Consider the following 24,215-nt stretch of genomic DNA (forward strand, 5'->3'; position numbering starts at 1 on the left):
AAGCAAGAGATTTTGAGAGATGGTGCTTGGGAGGAAAGCAAGAACCAGATCAGAGAGCCACTGGAATCCTCTTTCAATTGTTTGGACTCAGAAAATATTTAAAGATTTCATCAAAGATGGGTCTAAATCAGTTTCACTTAGTCCCCTCCCACTTCACCCCCAGTCGCTCTTTCTTACTGCAGTGTGGGTTGGAGAGGGGCAGGGTTTCCCGAAGGTCAGTAAGGAGGCTGTTTTAGCGTATTTGGATGAGAGACAATGGTGGTCTGAAGGAGGGAGTTAGCATGTGATAGGGAGAAGTGACACAGAGGTGAGAGGCGTTTACATAGCACACTGCCAGGACTTGACTAGAGATTGAATTTGGAGTTTGAAGGGAAGAGGGTTTCACCATTTGTTTCTGGCTTGGGTAAATGTGTAGGTTCAGTTTTGAACATTTGGGGGATAAGCTGACTCTGAACCATCCAAATGGTTGGTCAGAGACAGTTGGGCACATGAGTCTGGAGTAAGAAGAGAGCCCACACTGGAGGTAAAGACTTAAAACTCTTTAGCACATGGAAGATACTGGAAAAGCTTTCAGGAAGAGTGTGGCTCAAGTCTTTTAGTAAGTTTTTTCCTGTACTTTCTAATTGGATTAGTTTTTTGAAAATGGATTAACTCAGTTTTCTTGGTATTGTGGTCATTGCCATGGCATTGCTTGAGACAGCTTTCATTTCTTGTCATTTAACTCCTCTATACAGAAAAAAATATATATATATAAAATTATCTTCTACATGAAAAACTCAAAATACCTATCACCATCTCAATCCTCCCATTCCCTGTTTAGTTTCTCTTGGGATATTCCTAGAACCCTGCTGATATTTCAATATTGAAGGACCTTGATCTGATTTTTGTGAAATAATCAGGCTAACAGTTGAGGAAGAGGGATACTGTCAAAGACCTGCTCTTTGAAATAATAACCTTTAAAAATATTCTTTTGTGTGATTTAAATTATTTTCATTTGTGCAAGAAGAGTTTCTTGATCATAGAAAGTGTTTTTGCTTCAATTAATATGAAAATGAATATATGTATACATAGGCATGACTGGGCCATTACACCAGAAACTGACACATTATAACTGACTATATCTCAATTAAAATTTTTTTAATTAAAATTTTTTTTTAAGATTCTGTAGACATCCTAATTTATAAATTTGCATTCAATTTAAAATACTGTGTGAACAGAAAAAAAAAGTGGGAGTAAAAATTATAAAACAACATTAATCCCTCTAAGATTGTGAGGAACTTTTTCCTTCTTTACCTTTTTTTGTGCATTTATAACTTGTAAGACTATCTTACATCATAAAAGTATTATTGATACAACGGTTTTACTATCATATTACACTGTATTTGTACAAAAGAATGTTAGTGTTGGTATTGTTTTTGTGCTTTGAATTGTATTATCCAACATTCCTTTAAATGTCTTTATTACCCACAGACTCATTTTAATTTTATTGTAAGCAAAATGTAGTCCAGGTACAGATGGTTTTAAAATGACTTAATAAGCAGCGAACAAATCTTTCAGCAATCTGGTTCTCCATCCATCATGAGATTGTAGTATTAAAAATGGTCTTTCTCATACAGATAAAGCTGAGAGAATCCATGGCTTTACAAGCTGCCAGTTAGTAGCAGAAGTGAGATTAAAACTTTAGTCCTTTGCGCAAAGAGTTGGGGAAAAGTATTACCATTTTATGTATTTTTAAAAGTGAACTCAATTGACCTTTCTATTTTCAGACTCAGTACAATTGGAAAATCAATATTATCAACAATAATTAAAACTGCCAGCAATATGAAAGAAGTCAGTCTGATGAATTGTGTACAGTTAAACTCTTGTTTAAAAGGTTTTCTAAAATATCACAAATGATGCAACGGAGGATAGGAACAACATTTTCTGAAAGTGTCCCACACTGGTAAGAAAAAAAATTAAATGCTGAGAACTCTTCCCTTGTCTCTCCCCAGTAAGATGCCATCATGTTTACCTTAAGCACTAAAACTAAGTGTCCCCTATGTACTTTGCACTTCATGAAAATTTTTTGTTTGTTTGTTTGTTTGTTTTTAAAGAGAATAAAGGAAAGGAAGAATGAAATGTTGTATGGACTAGCTTGTAATGTCAGAGAAAAGAGTGTTCAACAAAATGCATCTTACTCTTTAAAGTAACCACCCACTTGATTACAAATTACTTTGCACATAAAGGAAATTAAATCTCCCATAAGAGTACCTATTAACAGTTACAGGAAGGCAAATGAAAAATCAGACTGTAAAAGGCCATGCAATGTATTTACTTTTAGTGATTCTTTAGTAAAAAAGAATGCTTCTGTTTACGTACTAAAACAATTGGAAGAAATGGCACGATCACATTATGTGAGAAAACAATCTCATTTATTTCATCTCATTCATACTAGCCTAATTTTTTGCTTTGTTTTATTCTCTAATAGAAAATAGTGTCGAATAGCATAATTTCCTGTGTATTAGTCATAGCCCTCCTTTTTCCCACTTGGTGGCCAGATGCATGACCTGTTGGACCATTGTTAATATCTTTGCCCTGGAACGTTTCAGAGACAGATGTGTTGGCTGGTTTCCGGCTAAGTTTAGTATTTCCTGAAGGAGAAAATTAAATAAAATCATTTTGTCTCAAATGCATTTCCAACTTCGAGTGAACCTAGACATGGTAGATTAATTCTTTTCATAGGCAAATGCATCCAGTGTCCTATTAATTCTGTCTCCATCTTTAGTAATTGTACTTTACAAATGTAATAATTTTCTCATGGGTCTATACTTCCTTGCATATTTTTTGCTCATTTTGACATTGCTTAATAATGAGTACAAGATAGGCTAGAGCTTGGGAACCTACAGAGAAGAGTGAGTATGGAAACCCTGGGGGAAAAAAGGGCAACATTAAAGGCTTCTGTTAAGATGTCCTTTTGGTCGCGAGCAGGAGATATAGCACTCTTGAAATGCTACTTCCTTTTGAGCAAGTGATTAATGTTGTTGGGAGAAAGACATGATCACAACATATAGCTCAGCAACTCGGTCTACTGTACCAGATTTATGAAGCCTGGGTCAATATAAATTGTTGTCGGAGAGCTCACAACCTTGTAATTCACTAGGGAAAAATGATCGAAATGAAAACATGGCCTTGATGTTGTCTTTGCTCACTATTTTCATTGGCAGCTGTATCATTGAGTAAAAAACTATCTTGGCATTTAATGAGCAGGTAAAATATGAAGGATAGCTCTCGCTGAATCCTGTCTTCAATCTTCCTTGATGGTGAAGGCATTAGAGACAAAGGTGAGTTTTAAAGGGGCAGAGTTGACTTAACCAATTTCCCTGGTTGAATTAATGTATTTATTTTTGTGTTTTTACATTGCAAATAAAGAATTCTTTTAAAATAGGCACATGTTGGGAAGATATTTTGCATATGAAAACCATGCCTTTCAAAAGTATATACATTGACAACGCAAAATAATACAAAAAGTTCTCTGACTTTGAAGTTTATTTTAAAGTCAAATGGAAACCATCATGTTCACTATTACCTCCATATAATATATACCCACCTAGATGATTTTTAAAGGACCTTCCCGGCCATTAGACTAAAATAACAAAATAACTCATAAGCATGGCATCAAGCTCTTGTTATCACCTCATTGTCATCTAAAGGGAGCCTTCCTTTTATTACATCTATTTCTTATATTATCCTCTTCAAAAAAGCTTTCACTTTAGCAAAATTGTTCTCATCAGTAAAAGCCTTTTCTGAATTAACATGTTTCTTCAAATGTGGTGTTCATTCTTGGTAGTTGCTCTATGGAACTAACTCAGAAAAGGCAGACATTTATTTGTTTTTCTAAGAGGCACGTACTGGATTGTGAATGAGATGAACAGTAATTTCAATTGCAGTTATTGAGGGGAAAGGACTAAATGAATACGAGTCTTAAATACAATATCCAAGTGAAAAACAAACTGGAAATTTGGTAGACGCTTGTGGTCATATCAACTTGGATTGATTTACAACATGACACATGATTTTTAATGTGCTGCTCTGTTTACCAAATGGGCTTTTGAGCTCTGGTTTAAATTTTAATAAGACTATGTCTGTACAACCTAAAAGTAAAGTAATACAAAATCGGTATTTCTAATTGTTTGATCTGTTTGATGAAGGAGCTAGATGTATGGAAACAAATAACAGGGTGAATTTATTTTTCACTTTCCATCTGAATTCAGTAGCAAGAATAAATATGCCATACTTTGAGCAGCACCAAAAGGATCCCTGTTTAATTGTACTTCCAACACAGGTATCTCTGGAATTCACGCAATCACTTTTTAAGAGGAAAGTAGCAACAGTTCTTATTAAGGTAAGAAAGTAATTCACTGAGCTACTAATACCTCATGACAAGTTAGTTTATGAGATTAACTAAATAGTAATCTGATAGTAATAATATTACTAACTCCTATGATAGTTAAGGACTTGAGGCATAGAAGATCTGGGTTACAAGTCGGCAAAATGGAGTGACTTCCTCCCACATACACACTCACAAAAATAAATGTAATGCCTCACAGGCTTGCCAAGGGTCAGTGATATATAGACTGAGATGGGAAAAAAGTGTTTATGCATGTATAAATGTATATATGTATACAAATACAGGGACATGGATAAATGTATGAATGCACACATGCATATTACAGGTTTATATAAATGTATGTGAATACAGCTGAGACACTGGTGATGAGATGAACTAAAAGAACAAGAGTGTTCTAAAATCTAAGGCATAAGTATCTATATCAAATTCGTAGGACTCAGGTTCTAAGTACATCTTCTGCAAAAATGACATTTAATTCAATTTAAACAGGTAAATATCTCATCTATAACATTTTTCTTCAAATTTTGCCATTCTTTTCGGTCACTTTATCATTAATTATTATTTATTGAGTAAATGCAGGATTATTTATTAAACGACTGAATTAATTATTATTTATTGAGTGCTTACAATATGCCAGGGACGGCTGGCCGAGCATAAAGGGACACTGTCCTGCCCTTGAAGAATTCATCAGATAGAGAGAAAAGACAAATGCACAGGGCCTCAGCCTTTAAATGAGGTTATTGGTGCTTATGTTACACCAAGAGGATGCTCGTGTGTGAATATGTGTGTGCATGTGTGTGTTCAGCCAAACAGTATGTGATTGACTTGACTATTTCACTTGGACATTCACAGGAGTTTGGCCCTCAGAAAGTTGAGATTAAAGTCATGTATTATGTTGGAAATCAATATTATTGTCCTTGTATAATTAGGAAAGTGTTCCTGATGGTGTTCATTTTTTTTTAAATCATGAAGTATGAATGCTTTTAAACACACAACAACAAAACAATATAACAGACACCTACATGGATACCAGTAAGAATAAACATATTAGCATGTTTTATTATTATATTAGCTAACACCTATAGTGCTTACTATGTGTCAAGCACAAGGCTTGACATATTTGCCTCACAGAACTTCCCATTCCTTTATATTTCACGGGCCATCATAGGTAACCAAGTTGATTTGTATCTTTCCCATGAATTTTTTGTATTTTTACTCTCTCTATATTTATTTACAACATAAAATATACTATTGTTTTGTTTTTTAAACTGACATAAATTTTATCATATGGTAGATAACCTGTGGCTGGTTGCTTTTTTCACTCACTGTCATATTCCTGTGATTCATTTATATTGATACATTTATTTTGACTGTATGAATGATCTGCAGCTTATTCACTAAGTGGTCCACAAAAAGTCATTAGATGACTTCCACTCCTTCATAGGTAATGATCCTCAATAAACAATCACATCCAAGGCTCCATCCCACCATCTGCTTCTGAGAAACCAGTGTGTGAATCTCAGGCAGTTACTCTCAGGCACTAGGAACAGTTCTGTGACAAATCAGTTTCTGATTCCCGAAAAGGAGATCCAGAGTTTCATCAGGCTTATCAAGGTCCCCAGTCTCATCTGTCTGTCTCAGTGACTCCCTCTTTCCCGCTATGGCAGGAGCCCCTATTTTCCCACGTCCTCTCATGACAAGCCTTCCGTCTGCATTTGGGATCTTGTTCTGCTCTTCAGCGGTTTTAGTCTGGAATGGCAAGTCTCCCCTCTCTGGTGGCTTTTCCCCCCACCTTGGTCTAGAAATAAATTTAAGTTACCTTGTTTTAGAAAGAAACAGTGACAAAAGTATAATAGCTTCTATAATTCTGAGCCTACAGAGACCTATTTCTGACCTTTCCAGCCAACCTCTCTATAGTAACTTCTTATCCCACTGGAATCTGGCTTCTACCACCCCTAGTTTGCTGAAATTATTTTTACCAAGGACCCTATTAACCACTTTATTACTAAATCCAGTGGACATTTTTCAGTTCTTGCCTTTCTTGACCTTCTGCAGGGCTTGACAAAGTTAATCAGTTCCTTTGAATTTTATTAATGTAAGTATTTCAAATACACAGGTGTTTCAAATATGAAAGCACATGTAACAACATAACATTCATTATTCGCTATTCAGATTAAACAAATCCGACATTTGTGTTTTCTTGATTTCTATCTTACTGAAAAAATAAATAAAATATAAAATATAAACTATCACTAAAAATCCCCTTAATGTCCCCCAATCTTCCTCTGCAGGAGTAGTGCATAAACTGAAGTCAATGTGTGTCATACTCAGCCCTTCCTTTTCAGAATGCTGTCACTCTTTCTTCATTCTCCGCACACAGCTTGACTATTAGTTCTTAGAGTCATTTTTGGGCTCCACTTCCATCAATGTCTTCCTATTGCAGGAATTCCCTACAAATGGTTCCCTAGAAGAGCTTGTGTCTTTGGCCCTCTTCTTCAGTCACCATTCTTTCTTTGAGTTATTTTTATCCATTCCTATGGCTTCAACCAATATCTCTCCAGAAACATAAAACCATCTGAAAGTCTACTGAAAATTTCCATTTACATATTTCACAGAGGTAAACTCGGGGACCAGAACTGAGCTCGTAGTTCCCCTCTATTTAGAGCAAAGTTAACTATTTTAATAAATAAGCTCATATTTCTCCTATAGTAGTGCAGTAGTTTTAAAATATGCCCACAAATTCTTTGACACCTTTCCTTCTAAAGGTGGAGCCCAACACCCTGGCATTGACTGAGCTGGACAAAGTGACTCCCTTCTAGCAAATGGGCTGTGGAGGAAGTGGGAGTGCACGACTTCCAAGACTGGGTCATAAAAACCATCCTCTCTCTCTCTGTCTCTCTCTCATCGCTTGATCTGGCACATAAAACCTTCTATGCCATGGAGGGATTCAAGGAGCTCTATCAAGGGGTTCACATGTCAAAGAACTGAGGTCTTCTGCCTACAATGTGACTTATCTTAGAAATGACTCTTTGCCCAGGTCAAAGCTTCCTACATTAATGAATGACGTCACCAGTCCCTTGCAAACCACATTTTCCAGAGTCAGAGACCTATGAAATGTTTTGATTCCCTGACTATCTTCAACTTATACAGGTAGTCAATCACCAAATCTTGTTGATTCTAGCTCTGTAGTATTTTTTCCTGTACATTTTACTTTCTCTCCCTACTGCCATTATAGACTAAGATCATGGCAACAATCTCCCAACTGACACCCCCACAAATTTTACACCTTCCAACCCATTCTCCCTCTTGTATTTTATTACATTTCCAATGTGCTCATCTAATTATTTCTCTTTTTTGCTTAAAAATAAACAAATAAAAAGCAAAATAACCTGGATTAGTATGCAATAAATATGTTATAAGCACTTTAAAATAGAAAATGAAAGAAAGGTTAGACACCACTCTGGAGTCTTTGCTTAACTTCCTAAGCCCACCTCATGACATTCTCCTTACTTTGGATTTTAGATTTCATCCACTTTGAACTTCTATAATTTCCCCCCAAATGGACTGCTCTCTATTGCCTTGCTAACATTATACATTCCTCTCTGTCTGCTCTTCTTTCCTCTGCACTCTTGACCCATCACATCTCACTTCAAGCACCACCTTCCTCAAGAAGCCTTTTCTCAGCACCTAGTTAGTCTCTGTCCATTCTCTCACAACACCCTGCACACACACCTCTATCACATTCTTTTCTTGGCCACCAGATCCTTGGGGAATGTGAATCTCTACTATTCCTGGGAACAAGTAGGTTTTCCCCCAAAAGATACTTTCAAGTGACTAAATATATATACGGATGGAGTGAGATTATGAAGCCCTTGACCTGTTTTGTCCAACACAGTAGACATTAGTCATAGCATGTAGATAACTGCTTACAAGTTAAAATAAAATAAATAAATTTGAAAATTCAGTTTCTCAGTCTTTCTAGTTTTATTTCAAGTGCTCAATAGCCACATGTTGCTAGTGGCTACCATATTGTCAGTGCAGATTTACAGAAGTTTTCCTTTATCTCAGAGAGATCTATTGAATAGTATTGGTAAGATTAAATTGATTGGAACACTAGTAGCAAAGAAGCGAAAGGAAAAATTAGTACTAGTAAGAACTAGGAAAATAAAGAGAGGAAGAAATTGACTATGATTTCTAGATGGCATGATTGATTGATGAACTGATGGACATAGGAACTGCCAAGCTACGTGGGGTCAAGAAGAGTGATTATTTGTTGTTGTTATTGTTGCTGTTTAGTGTGAGATGACAGTGGCACATCCTAGTGACTATCTCCTAAGTCACTGCCCACATTTAATATCAAAAACTCTGTTCCATACCTTACCTTTTATCAGGAGATATTTCTTCATAAATTTCCCTGTTTCTGCAACTGTTTAGAGAACTACTCCAAATAATGTTGGATTCTTATTTACTTCATGCTATCCTATATTTAGAATAAATGAATTTTGTGAAAATCAACTGTTTCCATTGATTTGTTTTTCCCATTCAAAAGTAGTTTTTGTGTGTGGATTAAATTTGCCATTAAGAAAAAACTCATAATGATAACAGTACAGAGAGTTGTATAAAAAGTTACTAAGCATCTCATTTTTTTAATTGCCTATAAATACATCAAAGGAAACATAAAGCAAACCTAATTGAGTCTAGAGAGTGCACATGTTAAGGATTTTATGCCAGATTTCAAAATTGCCTTCCTGAAGAGTTATTTATCCTCAATTGTAGTAGACCTGTATATGATACTGAAAAACTGTGCAGATGTGTGTGTGTGTATATGCATTTTATATATGTATAAATATATATACATTATACATAAATATATGCATTATATGTATAAATATATATTTTATATATAAATATACATACATTATATATATTTAAATATATACACATTATATATATAATATAAAACCCTAACAAGTTAATATATAATTTATATATATATATAAAAAATATATGTGTGTGTGTGTGTGTGTATATATACTATATATCTATGGTGCCAACTGGTAACTGAGTCAACATCTTCTAGCAGTGTTCTTTAGTCTCACAACAGGAAAACTGAAAGCTATAATTTAGAATTAGGAAGTTGTATGGTGTGTGTGGCCAACTAACTACAGACAAAGAATCTGAGAATGTTGAGCCTTTCAAAATTATCAGAAAAAGACATCTCAGTTGGCATGAGAAAAAATACAATCCACCTGGGTTTCAATAAATTGGATTTATCTGAAATTGAAACTAACAGAAATTTTCAAATGCCTATGAGAATTTGAGTAGTTTTTAATTTAGTTCCATTCTCGAGGCATATGATATGAATTTAAACTGTTACTTGAAATAAATTTATTTCAAGAAGATATCATCACAGGCCTAATTCTTAAATTCATTCTCTGTATTAGTGTGGGAGGCAGGATAATGCTCCCCTCATCCAAAGATGTCTGGGACCCATGAATATGGTACCTCACAGGTCATAAGGATCTTCATGAAAGGTGAGGGTTGTGTTTCTGTCTTTTTCACTGCTATGAATAAGTGGCCAACAAAGTGCCTGTTATGTAGCCAGTAATCAATAAATAACTATATGTTTAGCTAACTAATTAAGACCCACACATTGTTCCCATATACTTTGGCTTGACTCAGGAGGAGAAATTGTCTCACTAGATTTTAGGAGACAAATAGAATACACTGATTAAATTCTGACTTCTAACTAGTTTAAACAATGCAAACAAACCCTTGGAAGACGAGTAATTTCTTATGTAATTAGCTAAATGTAACTGTATGGATGGGGAGGTTGGACCCTACCAATGTAATGCTTGACCTCATTTTATTTGATTAGGCAAATTATGGAACAACAGCATGAAATGCATTACTGTATTAATGTAGCCTCCAAAATGTGCATCTCATTGTAACTGTGGCCTGAGGCCTCTTAATGTTGAACCTGAATGAACAAGTTAAGTAGTTCAAAAGAATGGTCACACACACACACAGCTGTGTTAATTATACTCTTTTGCAGAGGAAAGCTTAACCCTTGTGCTACAATCAGAAAAAGAGAAGGAAATGGAACATTGATCAATTTGGAAAAACGATACAGGTAGATAAACCACTTGCCTGTTGCAGCAATTCCAAAAATGCTTAATTGTGTGACTTGGGAGATGGATGGTGGTAAGGATAGTGCAATACTATGAATGTATTAAAAACCAGTGAATTACACACTTTAAATGCTGACGATGGTAAATTTTATCTTGCATGTATTTTACCACAATAAAAAATTGAAAAAAAAAATCTGTGAAGCAAAGTACCTGTTATCAGTCCCATGGGAGGGCTCAATAAACACTTCTGCCCATTGCATTTTGGTACTGGAGATGCCAAGGAAAATACAGTGCAGTCAAGTACTGGAGGGAGCAACACTTTACTTACACAGAGGAGAGAGAGGGCAAGGTCAGCTTCAGTAGGGGTGCCAGTCCCCCATGACCGGGGGTCTCTCCCAAGGCACCCTCCTTGGAAGAAGGCAATACGGAAACCCAGGAGACTCACTGGCAGATTGTCCTCAAGTTCATAAGCAGTCTGCCTTCTTCTTCCACCATCCAGAGACTTCCTGTGTTTGCTGCTGTTGTGTTATGTCCGGGGATTTTTGGTTGTAATAGAGAGGACGTGGGAGAAATGGACTACTCAGTCTTGGAACTAGAAGTCTGAATAATCATTTTTTAACTCACTAACAAATACTCATTGAGAGCTTATTATGTGCCAGACAGTCTGCTATTTTATGTTCTCTGTTGTTTTATGCTCTACTTATGTTGCTAAGTGATTAGGACTGAAGGAGGAAGGAAGGATGGAAGGAAGGGAGGGAGGGAGGGAGAGAGGAAACACTACTCATCATTCCAGTCTCAGCAAAAACTTCACTGCTTTTCCTAAAGACTCAGACTAGGTGAGCCCCTGCCCATTACAAGTTCTTACAGCACTTTGTATTTCTCCTTTATGTGACTCATGATCTTGCATCCTCTTGTTTAGTGTCTGTCTCCTTTTGCCAATAAGATTGCTGAGACCAGTGTGTTCTCTCTGCTGTGTCTCATTGCCCAGTTCAGAGACGGGCACAAGGTAGGCACCTGCCAATAGTCATTAATTAAGCCAATGAAGGTGTGAATTCCAGGCAATTTCCTCTCTCTCTCAATGGCTTTGTCCTTATTGTTGTTTTTCATCCCTTGTACAGTTGCTGCCTGGTTTCTGACTTTTTGGTTGGTTTTTAGCAACTTTCTCTTGGCATGGTTGGCACTCATCTGGTGTGGGATCAGGGCATGCGCTGGCAGGTGGAGGAGAGTTTTTACACTTCTGGTTACAAAGCGCAGCTAACCTCCTCTCCCCTCAGGGCTCCACCCCAGAAGCATCATTTGTGCCATTCTCTGGGGGTATCAGAAAATCATTCTGTTGAAGGTTTGCCATACCTGGCTTCAACCTACAGAGCACTGTTCTTTACCTGCTTTGTGTAGATCAGTTGGTAAAATGGAGTGGAAATACTGATGTGTTAATAGAATAAACACCTAGAACATTTCCTTATCACAAAGCAAAAGAGCAAAATATAAATCTAGTTGTTCAGTTTTCCACTATGAAGTGTTGCTTGACCATATAGTCCTTGGAAATTAAAACTAAGATTCTGAATTAATCACCCTTTCACTGTCTTGGGTTTTCTCTCCTTTCTTGTTCAACATTAACTGCCTCTGAAATTATGTTAAAGCAAGCAATGATCTCTATCATAATGTCCTTCAGCTGGCCCTGAAAACAATTTCCTCCAGAAACCTCATTCTTTTTTTCACTCAGGAAGCATCTTCACCTTCTTAACTGCATCATTTTTATGTCGTTTTGTTTTGTTTTGTTTTGTTTACACTTCAAGGATATTACATTTTTATGTGGCTTAACTTACCCGTGACTTAGACTAAAGTAATGTTTTGCAACAAATAGAATGATTTAAAAGTATTTTCCTCCCTGAGGAAGGCTGTTAATGTCCACGGGAAATTGTGCGGCAGCAAAATGAGATACCCTCGGTGGTACAGAGTTTATCTAGGGTTGCCCATATAAAACAGGCCTCATTTAGCATTAAATCTCATTTTATGTGATCAGGGTTTATTTTCCAATGGGCCACTCAGGATTCACGCTGTAAGACTTTTTTTTTTTTTTTTTTTTTACTGAGTATCCTGAGAAGGCCGTCTCTTCTGCCTTCCCTCCATGCCCTTACACCTCAATTTCACACTAAATTTGCCTGGGTTTTGGCCAAATTGGTGCTGAATATAAAGTGTGCAGCCAGTACATATTTGTTAAATAGAAATAATGAATAATACATGTGGAAGTATTTTGGAAAATTATAAAATGATATATAAGTGCAAGTTATTAATGCTTTCAGGTGATTTGCCTGGTTAGCTTCAAAGATGCTGAGAAATCATTATTTTCAGATGTCGTATGGCTTCACATGAATAATCAGGGATATCTTTAGGATCGTGAAGCACATGGAAGTTCATATTGTGAGTCGTTTTTAGCATCTTTCCCTAGAAAGGCTTATGTGTGTATGTGCACATAGCTATATAGAGTAACAAAAAATATGAGTGACATGAATGCTATTCCTGTTGAATATATAGAATTTAATAATTTTTCCTAAAAACTCAAAGTCTATTGGCGCAGGGCATTAGGCAAAATATGATCCCTTTTATTTCTAACATTTTAGAGTTTATCAATTTTATTGACGTCTTGTTCAAGATTACTACTTGAACAGTATTTGAAGTAGATGTTAGTTCTATTGACTTTGAAATCACTCTCCTTTCTTTACAAGTTTTTTATCCCGTGAAAAAACAATTAACAAGTGGGGAAAGATTGCTGTTTAAGTTCTATGTACTATTACCTTGAATCCATTCATCAGTTTTGGAATGGTCAATACTCAGTATTTCTGCAAATTTTCAGAGAGTCTTATGTTTCATATTAATTTTAGGGATCATTTTGTTTTTCTTGAATTCAGTCAACTACCTTGCGTGACAGAGAACCTGAGTGAGCAGATGACTGAAGTTACGAGCTGGAAGGATTTACACTGCAGGAAGGCATGAAATTTAAAATGGAAAAGCAGGCATCTCCATTCTTAAAAACACAGACACTTCCTCTGCCATTTTCTCAGCTTATAACCTAATCTCCCATCTCTTTCCTTAGCCCTCCTCTCTCTTCTTTTCTCTCCATTTTATTCCCTTCAGTTTTGGTGGTGGGGGAGGGGGATGTGGAGAATTTCTCCAAGATTTGTCTCATAAAAAGAAATTCAGTTTTGTTCAACCTCTACTGCAGAACTCAGGTCTGAGATTTACTTCCTGTGGAGGAACTCAGCTGAAGCTTTGAATGTATGACTTGCAAGAGCCCCTCCTCACTGAGTTAAATTCTTAGACAAAGGCTGTCATGCTCTTTTGTTCACTACGAAGAGGAAGAGAGGAAAGGCAGTTTATCTTTCTAGTTACCCAAGCACATAAGCAACTAGAGTACAATCTATCTTAAATTTCCTGGTGTTTCCTTTAATAAGCTTATGATCAACTTGAAATATAGTTTCTCTATATTATTAATCACAGCTCCTTGAAAAATATATAGGTGATTTTATGCTTAAACAGATTAAAGGACAGAGGATGTTTCATACTTCACACCTGTCTCCCTGCTTCCATTTTGCCTCCTAAAGTTTACTCTCCATCAGGAAGCGAGAGTCTTTTTTTTTTTTCCCCAGTATAAAGCCGAACATATCACTGTCTTGCTCAAACCCTCCAACACCTGGCTTCCTATTAGGAAGTTAGAGTATAATCTTACCTCCTTCCTTGGCCTTCGAAGCCCTGCTCCCCACCCTCTTCTATCACACATTCTCATCTCTGTCGCCTCTCTGCCTTTCTTCATTCACCTCCTTGTTCTCACCAAGCGCATCTCTGTCTCAGGACCTGGGAATGAGCTCTTCCCTCTGCCTGGAATCCCCATCCCTCAGAGAGACCTTGAGTAACCACCTCAACAATAAATCTTTCTACTCAGTTTTTAGCTCAAACTGCTTCCTTTTCTTCATAGCACATGTGATATGATAAATATATGTATGAATACACACACACACACATATGTATTTGACACTTTCTTGAGAGCATATCTCTAGAAGTCCCATTGCTTACTCTGTTTCTCTACTTGAATATAAAGCAGGGACCTTGTCCCTCTTTGCTACTGTTTCCCCAGGACCAAGAATGTGGCTTTTCAATAAATTATAACATAATGTTCGAATGGAGCTCTTTTGGTCTCAGTTGCAGTAGAAGACTCAAAAGTTCAGAGTAATTTCATAGGGGTGACATCCTAGTGTGCATTATACTAGCCCTTCTGGGCTCGACACGCCGATGCTGTGAACCTGGCTGCATAATCGTAATGCAGGATGCACTGGGGTTTGGTACTAGAACCCCAGTGAATACCAAAAACTGTGGATGCTCAAGTCCGTTATAGCACCCACAGCCCTCCACGTCTGCAGCTCACATCTACGGATTCAACAAATTGTGACAGAGCCCACAGATAAGAAGGGCTGACTGTGCTCACATTAGCCGGTCACCTCTAGCTAATGTGAGAGTAAGGCTAAAGAATTTAGATCCCCAGTGAGACACTTGGGTAGAGGCCAGACCCCGGAGCTATAAGCACAGGAGTGAGAAGCTCCGTAGAGACTGGGGGAGGGGGAAATACTGTAGCCAAATTATTCAAAATAGTACTCTCCGAATCTTTAAAGTAACAGGAAAAAAAAAATAGAAGTGTGAAGCAAGAATGACTAGTTCTAACTTTAAACACATGGCATCTGTTTAAAACTGAGAGGGATGTATCTTAATTGAGGTAGTAGAAAATACATTCTCCCATAATTCCCAGGGGATTTGAATTATGACAAGCTCAGAAATATCACGCCCAGACAATGCACAATGATGTGGCACTTGAGGCGAGATGTTGAATTATCCATGATACACCCTTTCCTTTACGGTCTCCCCTCTAAGGTGGCATTGCTTCAGAGTGTCATCCTGATATTACTACTTTCCTGCTTTAGATCTTCCAACACTTGTTGAATGGCTTCTTTCCATCCTGAAGATAATGGTCAAAAATCGTGAACATGGCTCCACACTTTGATTTCTTTCTAAATCATCCTGCTTCGTCTTTTCCCGCTCTTCCTGGCTCTCTCTTCTGTAATTCCTAACTCTCAGTCCTCAAAGACGGCCTCAGTTTCCATTCCCTCTAGGGCATGCTTGTCCGCTGTCTACAACATCCTTCTTCCTCCTCTTTTTGTGTCCTTATCCTTCAAAGTTCCTGCTGCTTCCAGTTTTCCCCCCGAAGCCCTAGACCTTCGCACTTAAACGTTCAAAGTGCTCATCCCACTGGTTACCTGTTTACTTAAGGTGTTCTTTCTCTCCGCTGTAAGACAAACTTAACGTTTTCCTTCCCACTGCCCTGCTGGCCACACGTCGCTGAGCCCTCAATTGGCATTCGGTAGTTAGTTGTTGAATTTTCCGTCGTAGGATGTATGTTCTGATGTGACATCACACATGGAACTAAACAGTGCAATTCAGACTATATATATATACACATATATATATAGGTATGAGTGGTATGATTGAAATCGATGCGCTTTGTAAACACAAAGTGTGCCGTGTGTGAATCCCATGACTTAGGACAAAATAGTTAACACAATAGTTTAAAAAATGTTTATAACGTTCTTTTTGAAATGTCTGTTGCTAATGCTAGCATTCGAATATCAGATTATTTTTGTTGTCCCTAGTGATCTCTCGTTATCTTCTAAGCTGATTTTCAGTATGACAGCAGAAAGTATTAAAGGGAACTAAATACAGGGTAACTTCTGGGCTTATGCGGATAGAACAGGTAACTGTTCCAGAGGCAACAAAGAACTGCCCGTGTGCTTCTCAACCTTGTGCGAGGTTTATCATCCGGCTGGAATATTCCAAGAATTTATCCCCTGGCATTTTTCTTTTTATGAGAGAAATCTCAAGTAAAATATAAAGCAGTAGAATGAGGACAAGTGGGATTCCTCCAAAAACAAGACCACTTGTGTGATGACAAGATCTAAATAATTTTGGGCAAAGACCTAATATAGGAAGTTAAACTCAACTTATGTATTTCCTTATGGTATCATATACAAGGGAAATATTTAATGGAAGGAAAATTAGTATAATCTTTCTGGTAGGCTGGATAATGGCCTCCCAAGATGCCCATGGCCTAATCCCCAGGCTGTAATTGTTACCTCATGTGGCAAAAGGTGCTCTGCAGATGTGGCTGTGTTTAGGATTTTGAGATGAGGAAGTTACCTGGGATTATCCAGGTGAGTCCAATGTAATCACAGCAGTCTTGTAAAGAGGAAGGAGATCAGAGACAAAAGGGGATGTGATGATTGAAGCTGAGGTTGGAGTGATACACTTTAAAGATGGAAGAAGGGACCACAAGCCAAGGAATACAGACAGCCACTGGAAGCTGAAAAAGGCAGGGAGACAAATTCTCCTTTCAGCACCTCCCACAGAAACTAACCCTGCTCAAACCTTCATTTTTAGTTCAATGAAACTGATTTTGGACTTCTGACCTCCAGCACCATCAGAGAATGAATGTGTTAAGCCATTAAATCTGTGGTAATTTGTTACAGCAGCAATAGAAAACTAACACAAGCCTCTCTTCTCGATTTAATTGATAATAAAAGTGACTTTTTGAAAGCTAGAAGAAATAAACATATGCAGCAATGACCCTGGGTTGAGAATTATTGGATCGATTTTTGAAGGGGTTGAGGGAAATATTTTTAAAAGAAATATTTTACTTCCATTTTTACCACGATTTTAAAGGAATAATTTGAGGAGTATACTATTGTTATTCTATCAGCTCAATAGATTTAACAATTCTGAAATCACTTGTGAATTGGCCTTTATCATTTTGAATTAGAATTTTAAAAATCATTGCTATAAATACATCATTTCAGTGCTTTCTGGCAGTGACAGGAACACAGAGATGCTGAGCACCATTAATGCTATTGTCGTAATTTTCTTTTTTTAGCTTTGTGTCCTATTATTCTAATCATATCAACATCCTTTAAAATGAGACAAAGTACACTGAATATTCCAGGTTATCATTCAGTCTTTGAGATCCTTTATAAACATTATTCTAAAACCCTTCAAACTTTCTGTAATCTCTAGTCCCCTTGGGAAGAGTCCCAAGATGTTAATTACAGAAGCCCTGAAAATTTCTCCCAATTTTTTAAACATTAAGAATTTGTTGAAGATTTTTTACACTTGAACATATTGTTTGAAATATAATCTTTCTTCCCATGTGACAGCCTCACACAAAGTATTTAAAGAAGATGAAGGTCTGTCATTGCTCTGTTTAATTAAGAGAGGCTTTTAGAATTAGAGCATGTTAAAAAAGAACTCAGAAGAAAACTTAGTGTGATAATGATAATCATCTCATTTTACATCAGCATTTCACCCAGTAAAAATTCTATTTACAGGTGTCATCTGCTAGAACTAGTAATCTTATTTCATAATGTGAGTTTTTCTTCCCCTAGTTACTTGGGCAAATCAGATGGTGGAGTACAAAAGTTCAAAAGCATGCCTAGAGGTTTAGAATTCCTTCTAATTTAGCATATGATGTAACAATTTCCTTTTCCTGTGACTTTGAAAGCTCTCAGTTCCTTTCTTTTAGCAACTAAATTGTTTAAAATCACCGTGCCTTTTAGCTCACAAAGGCAACGCATTTATTTTTTGGTTAGTCTACATTCTAGAAAATTAACTCAGTGTCTTTAACCAAATCTAAAATGCACATTTTAATAATTTTTACAACTTATTTTGGGTTATCCATTGACACTTATAATCTTGAAAATATAATTCACCCAAGGTACAAATAACTTTACAGTAATTAGAAGACAATGTCAAGGGTCTATATTTTTTAAACTCTCACTTTCATAGTTATCTTTTACAATATGACAATGGTGACTTTGGAAAAGTCAGCAATTCTAACACAGTACCTATCCTAAACTGTGTTCAAATTACTCAATAAAATGTTTTCCAATGAATACTTGCTATGGGAAACATACGCATAGTTATTGTCAATTAAGTTCCCCCAGCCCCCAATTTTGACTTAGAAGAGAAGAGTTCAACGATTTAACTGTCTGTAGGGTACAAAGTACCTCACTCACTAAAACTGGTGGCATAAACAGCTCGTAACAATTTCTGTATATCTTTATATATGCCTTTGAGACACTTACTAAGACTGTAAAGTCTGAGTGAAATACATGGATAAACTTTCCAGTATTTTACTCATCTTTTGAGAGGTTTCATTAGATATAAACTTTATTATCAGTTGCCTCTTCGACAAATTATAGTTATAAGAAATTAACTGAGAAATTACTCTATCATGGCTAATTATCAAATTATATACTATGGTTCAATGTCTTTCTTGTAACTAAAAGGCGGTTTACAGAGCTAATATTACCATGCTCTACGAATAAAGCCAGTCATTAAATATATAAGATGCATAAATACCAAAGCCTCCAATATGACTATATTCACAAAAATGTTGTCAGAGCTGGAAGGAACTTGAGATACCTCCAGCCCACCCATCTCCAGTCTATGGTTGAGGAGCTGATCTGTTCAATTTCAGCAAGCTGGTTGTGGCTATGTCTAAGGTCGAGGCTCTCTACCATCAGATTCTTAAACTAAGACAATTTGAAGTGCCTTACTCTGAGTCAACCTCCATCTCTCTGTGTCTGTCTCTCTTTCACACACACACACACACACACCCCTTAATATAGCTCTTGCAAAGCAATCTGAACAAGCACATTTTAATATAAATTTTCATGTTATACTGTGTACTTGCTTATCAGCATTTCTTTTGGCAGAAGAGCACAAAAATAAAGTGTTAAAAAAAACTAGCACAGGGCTTGCTTCATTATGAGAGAAATTTTTCTTTCTTTTGTCAAATTGACTGAATTAGACCCTAGTGAGGGTAGAAATATACCAAAATTAAAGTGTTCTCAGAAATAAGCCATAGAGATTCACTCAGAGAACTAGTAATCTAACTCTGAGACTACAATACATGGCTGCACCCACTTCATACCTGCAGACAGACAACATTCTCCAGCCTTACCAGCCTGTTTCTTTCCTTAAAACATACAACAGATGTTCCAGTTATTCTAGGAGTATATATTTTCTTTCCTGTTAAGATAAAGAATGTATATATGTGCCTCCTGTGCACATACACCCACCAAAATTTTCCAGTAGCAATAAAACACTAATAAACTTCCTACAGTAATGTGATGCTGTACAAAATCTAGCAAAAGTTAACCACAAGGTTTCATGATGAAGGAGGAAGTTACAATGTTTACAATATTTGTAAATGTGACCTGGTTATATTTTGCCTTCTTAAAATCAAAAAGTAAGGTATATAAGCTGATCAATCAAAAAATATATTAGACACCTTCTTGGCCGTAATATAAACTGTTTTGATTTATAAAAAAATAAACTAATAAATTGCCTCTGAGCAGTAAATAATGGTCAGTGCTATTTAGATAATAAAGTTAAGTTCACGGAGATACCCAGATCTTGTATTCAGTAAGGATTTATTAGAAAAACAAATATTGAATAATTTATGATTTAGAGTAAAATTCAGGAAAAACAGAAGCAATTTCTTCCCTAACAATTTAAAATATAGGAGGTTTAAACCTTACGTACTTCTGCCAAAATAGTAATAATCCATAGATGACAGATGCTGCTCCCTACTTAATGGAAGGCCTCAAATTTTACTCTGCATCTCATTGGGAAGGAAATACAAAAATTTAAAATAGAATTAACTTGGGGAAAGGCATCAGTGCTGCAACTCTTAGCACCAAATGTTTTTTCTTGGAGCACCAAATGCTTTAAGGAAAACATTCCAAGTATCAAAGTTTTCAGATAGATAAATATTTATGGATCAAATCCATAAAGAACAGACATTGTTATGAAATATATATAGATGCCTTCAAAACTTTCTTTCCAGGCAGAGTAGACACATAAGTTAGGAGTCATTTCCCACTTAATTGTTTTTGCAACCTTATGCGACACAAATGGATTATGGATAAAGACTTAACTTGTTTATTCAGAGGAAGTAGATCTTGACTGACATTATGTCCAAAAAATTAAACAGGGACTGTTTCTCTCTATAAAATACAAAATATGATTAAACTTATAGAAATGGTTTTATTTTACCCTTCTCTTTGCCTGTTTGAAAGGTGTGGATGTTTAGACCTTTGATGAGAAAAGAGAACTCTTTAAAGCAAATTCTTCTCTATTTGTTAGTTAGCATAATCAGAGAAAATCATAGCATAGATCTGGTTCATATCTTGAAGAGCAATAAAATTCCACCTGTCTTTGAACTTTATGAATGGTACTTTTTTAGTCTACATAAAGACCATTACCTCTCTCTCTTCACTAAGAGCTCTTCATAGTGGGGTTAGAACTGGTAATCCATTTTCATTACAATCTATGGAAATCTATTTTGCCATTTAAGGGCAGAGGTCTACTGACATTGCTCATGTAACAAAACAAAAGTGTCATACCAATGCCATATGATACTAGGCCGATTCAAAGTAACGGCCAAATAAACAGCCTTAGCTTCTGTAGTATCCTTGATGCTCTTAAATACCGTGTAGGGGTTTGTGGTGATGAGAAATGAGGTGCTAACTTAAGAAAACAGCAGTAGGCCCGGCCCCAGATGCAGTGTAAAACCAAGGTCTGCAAGAACTCAATGGATACATACCCGGCTCCCAAGTCACACTTGTACATGTGCATAATCACTACCAACAGGATCAGATGTGAACATAAGGGACATTTCTGTCCCTGAAACTAAGCAAGACAATTATATATTCAACCAAACCAAACGAGGCTTGAGTTTATGTAGGCTGAAAGAAAACGGTAGCAGAGGCACAGGTAAAATTTTATTTATGAATACACAGACACATGACGTTGGATCCAGCCAGCCAGTGACATAAATAAACTTGAGCAAAAGATTCAAGCTAGAGGATATATATGTATACCTATCTATCTATCTATCTATCTGTCTGTCTATCTATCTGTCTATCTATCTATAAAAATGTGTGTGTGTGTGTGTGTGTGTAAAGCTTCTTGGAGCAGTGCCACAAATCTGGACACCAACCATCAGAATCACTCCTGTCCTTTGAAATTTCCCTTAAGAGCACAATGCAGGTAATTATACTGGGATGCTCCAAATCGCTGTTTCCAACTTGTGCACTCACATGCCCGCCAAACATGAAATGTTCGCCTTCTCCCTTCCAACGTGATGGTTGTTGAACTTATTTTTAGTGTCATTTGATAAGCCTTTGTGCTCGCAGAGAGACATCCCACTGACCCAGCCACTGGTCATTGTCTATACCAGTTCACATCAAACAGGCGCGCTTTGTCAGGTTTCCAGTCGAATATCCATTTCGCATCTGAAGTACAGTATCGAAAGTGACTAGATCATTTGAGCTTTTTTCTTCAGCTGCTGCCTTCTTCCTCCCCCACAGTGTTTCCGCTCACGCTAACATAATTTGGCATCGTCGACGTGACACGATGGTGGTGTTTCTAAAAAATATTATAATACATACATTTTCGATGCTTTGTGGTGGTCGACCCTCCTGAAAATTTAATTGATGAATTGATGAGAAGTCTTTTTTCTTTCCTCTACTGAATCACAACCAAGGTAGAGTGCCCCTCAAAATCCAAGTAATGCGCATACAGTAATAGGTCATTCAATGTCAAAAGGCATAAAAAAGATGAGCAAAATCTTCACAGGCTGCTGCTTGCTGTTGCCTTTAATTATATTAATTAAACTTTGAAATTTTCATGCAAAGAGAGTTGCTGGCTTGTGACGCTGAAGAGCCCTTGGAGACTGGAGGAAGAAAAAACCCTGAGCGGAAGCTTTGTGGTTACTGCTTCCTTTAAATTAAAAGCAAAACAAACTCGTAGGTGTGTTTACAGATATTAATGCTTTATGCACTACTAAGCCCTAAACATAGAAAGAGAGTAAATCTGCCGATCGACCATGATTTGACAAGTCCTCAAATCACGAGTCCCTTAAACTCCACTCAAGATCTCTGGTTAAAGGCTGTCTTCCTGTGGAATAATGCTCTATTAATTTTCTTCTTTTCCCAAGTGTATAATGAAAGAAAGGTGTCTTCAAAAACTAGAGGGCAAAATCTTGCTTGCTACCAATACCTTGAGGCATCCTGTCTACATTTTGTCATGCGTGTGCACTTTTCAGTGTTAGAATGACGAGATTTTCCAGTCAGAAGGTTCCCGTAGGCACACTGTGATAGGGGACCTGGAAGGAGTCTGTGCTCTGACACAGCTATCAGGCAGTGGATGCCTTTATTTGCTTAGCCTGGTGGGATATTTCATACTCTGCCTGTGGCTAACAACCTTGCTATGTAAAAACACAAGTGCCATGGTTCCGTGTAAAACACTCTTTTCTCCATTAAAGATCCACCACGGCCAGTTGTTTTATGGTCTCCATTCTGATATCATCTTCATGCTTTTGTTACTGCTTTTCCCTCCTCCACACATTCAAACGGACTTTCTTGTGTAAACCGCAGCGTGTAGGTTACAGTTCCTCTTTATTTTCAATGTCCTGAATCATGAGTTACCCCTAGGTTTCATCAACGCCGGGTAGATGGCAGAACAAACGTTTGAAAATGTTTGGTGCAAGCAAAGCAAAAGGCAGAGAAAATATTTCCTGACTGACAGGAGTAAAGCTGCTCTTCCAAAAACTTCTGAAATGCACTTTTTTTTCGTTTGGTTGGAAATTGGCATCGTGAAGATTTACATCTTCGTACCTCCCGGTCTCCCTGGTTTCCTTTTACTGAGACGGAACTCGGGAGAAGTTTATGCACCGGCCCTAGGAAAGAAACAAATCCTTATTGAAATACTGATGTAATTATATATATAAAAAAGCATAAGAACACTTACTTTCCTACTAGAATATAATAAATGATTACCCGAGGTAAGGTCAATGTTCAGATGAGACTTGAAGTTCTAAGTATTTTTTTCCTTGGGTCAAAGAATGATGGTTCATTCAGATCTTTTCCACAGAACATTCATGTACAAAAAGGTATGGTAAAATTAGAGTTAAAAAAACACTATGGAAAACAGAACTATTTAAAGTACAGCACTACAACAGTGGAAAAAGAGAGAACATGGAGAAAATAGAAGAGAGATCTAAAGAGGAAAAGATAGAAAAGGAATAATCAAGAAAAAAAGAAACTACTGGCCAAAGGACACTTTTATTCAGTATTCTACTAGGCATCTTAATCCCAGGGCATTATTTCATGCTAGCTGCTACCAACCACTTACCAGAATATTCTAAAATCAAGGCAACACACCCTGGTTGCAAGACGCTGTGGCTAAGTGTTTGTGGCCCTCCGACTACTATTCAGTACCATCTTAAAAAACCCATCAATGTAATGCTAATTATATTTAAGGTCAAGAACGTTTGGGCTGCCACTGATAAACATGGCAAGCAGTCTATGCCAGAACATAGCAAAAGCAGAGCAATTGTTACTTGCAGGAAATGGGATATGACAAGGTTTACAGGTCTGTTATATCCTCATGTTTATAATGTCTATACAATAAAGGTATGTTATCTAAGTAACAAGTAAACAATATAAAATAGCTTGAGCATAAAACTCATGAATTAATAGTATAGAAAAGAAAATATTAGTAATAGTGATTATTTTTCTGAGAGTATTTCACTT

The 24,215-nt window shown here is 36.8% G+C and overlaps 1 protein-coding gene across 1 annotated transcript in view; it reads right to left on the minus strand.

The window, feature by feature from the left end:
- Positions 1-21,388: 21,388 nt before the first annotated feature.
- ANTXR2 (ANTXR cell adhesion molecule 2) overlaps positions 21,389-24,215 on the minus strand; it is a 134,129-nt gene continuing 131,302 nt past the window's right edge. The window contains exon 17 of the mRNA XM_074346004.1: positions 21,389-23,359. Within this exon, the coding sequence (XP_074202105.1) occupies positions 23,321-23,359 (39 nt within the window). The 3' untranslated portion in view covers positions 21,389-23,320. The remainder of the gene's footprint in view (positions 23,360-24,215) is intronic.

The sequence above is a fragment of the Camelus bactrianus genome, chromosome 2 (assembly GCF_048773025.1).
Source record: "Camelus bactrianus isolate YW-2024 breed Bactrian camel chromosome 2, ASM4877302v1, whole genome shotgun sequence".
In the NCBI taxonomy this organism is placed as follows: Eukaryota; Metazoa; Chordata; class Mammalia; order Artiodactyla; family Camelidae; genus Camelus; species Camelus bactrianus.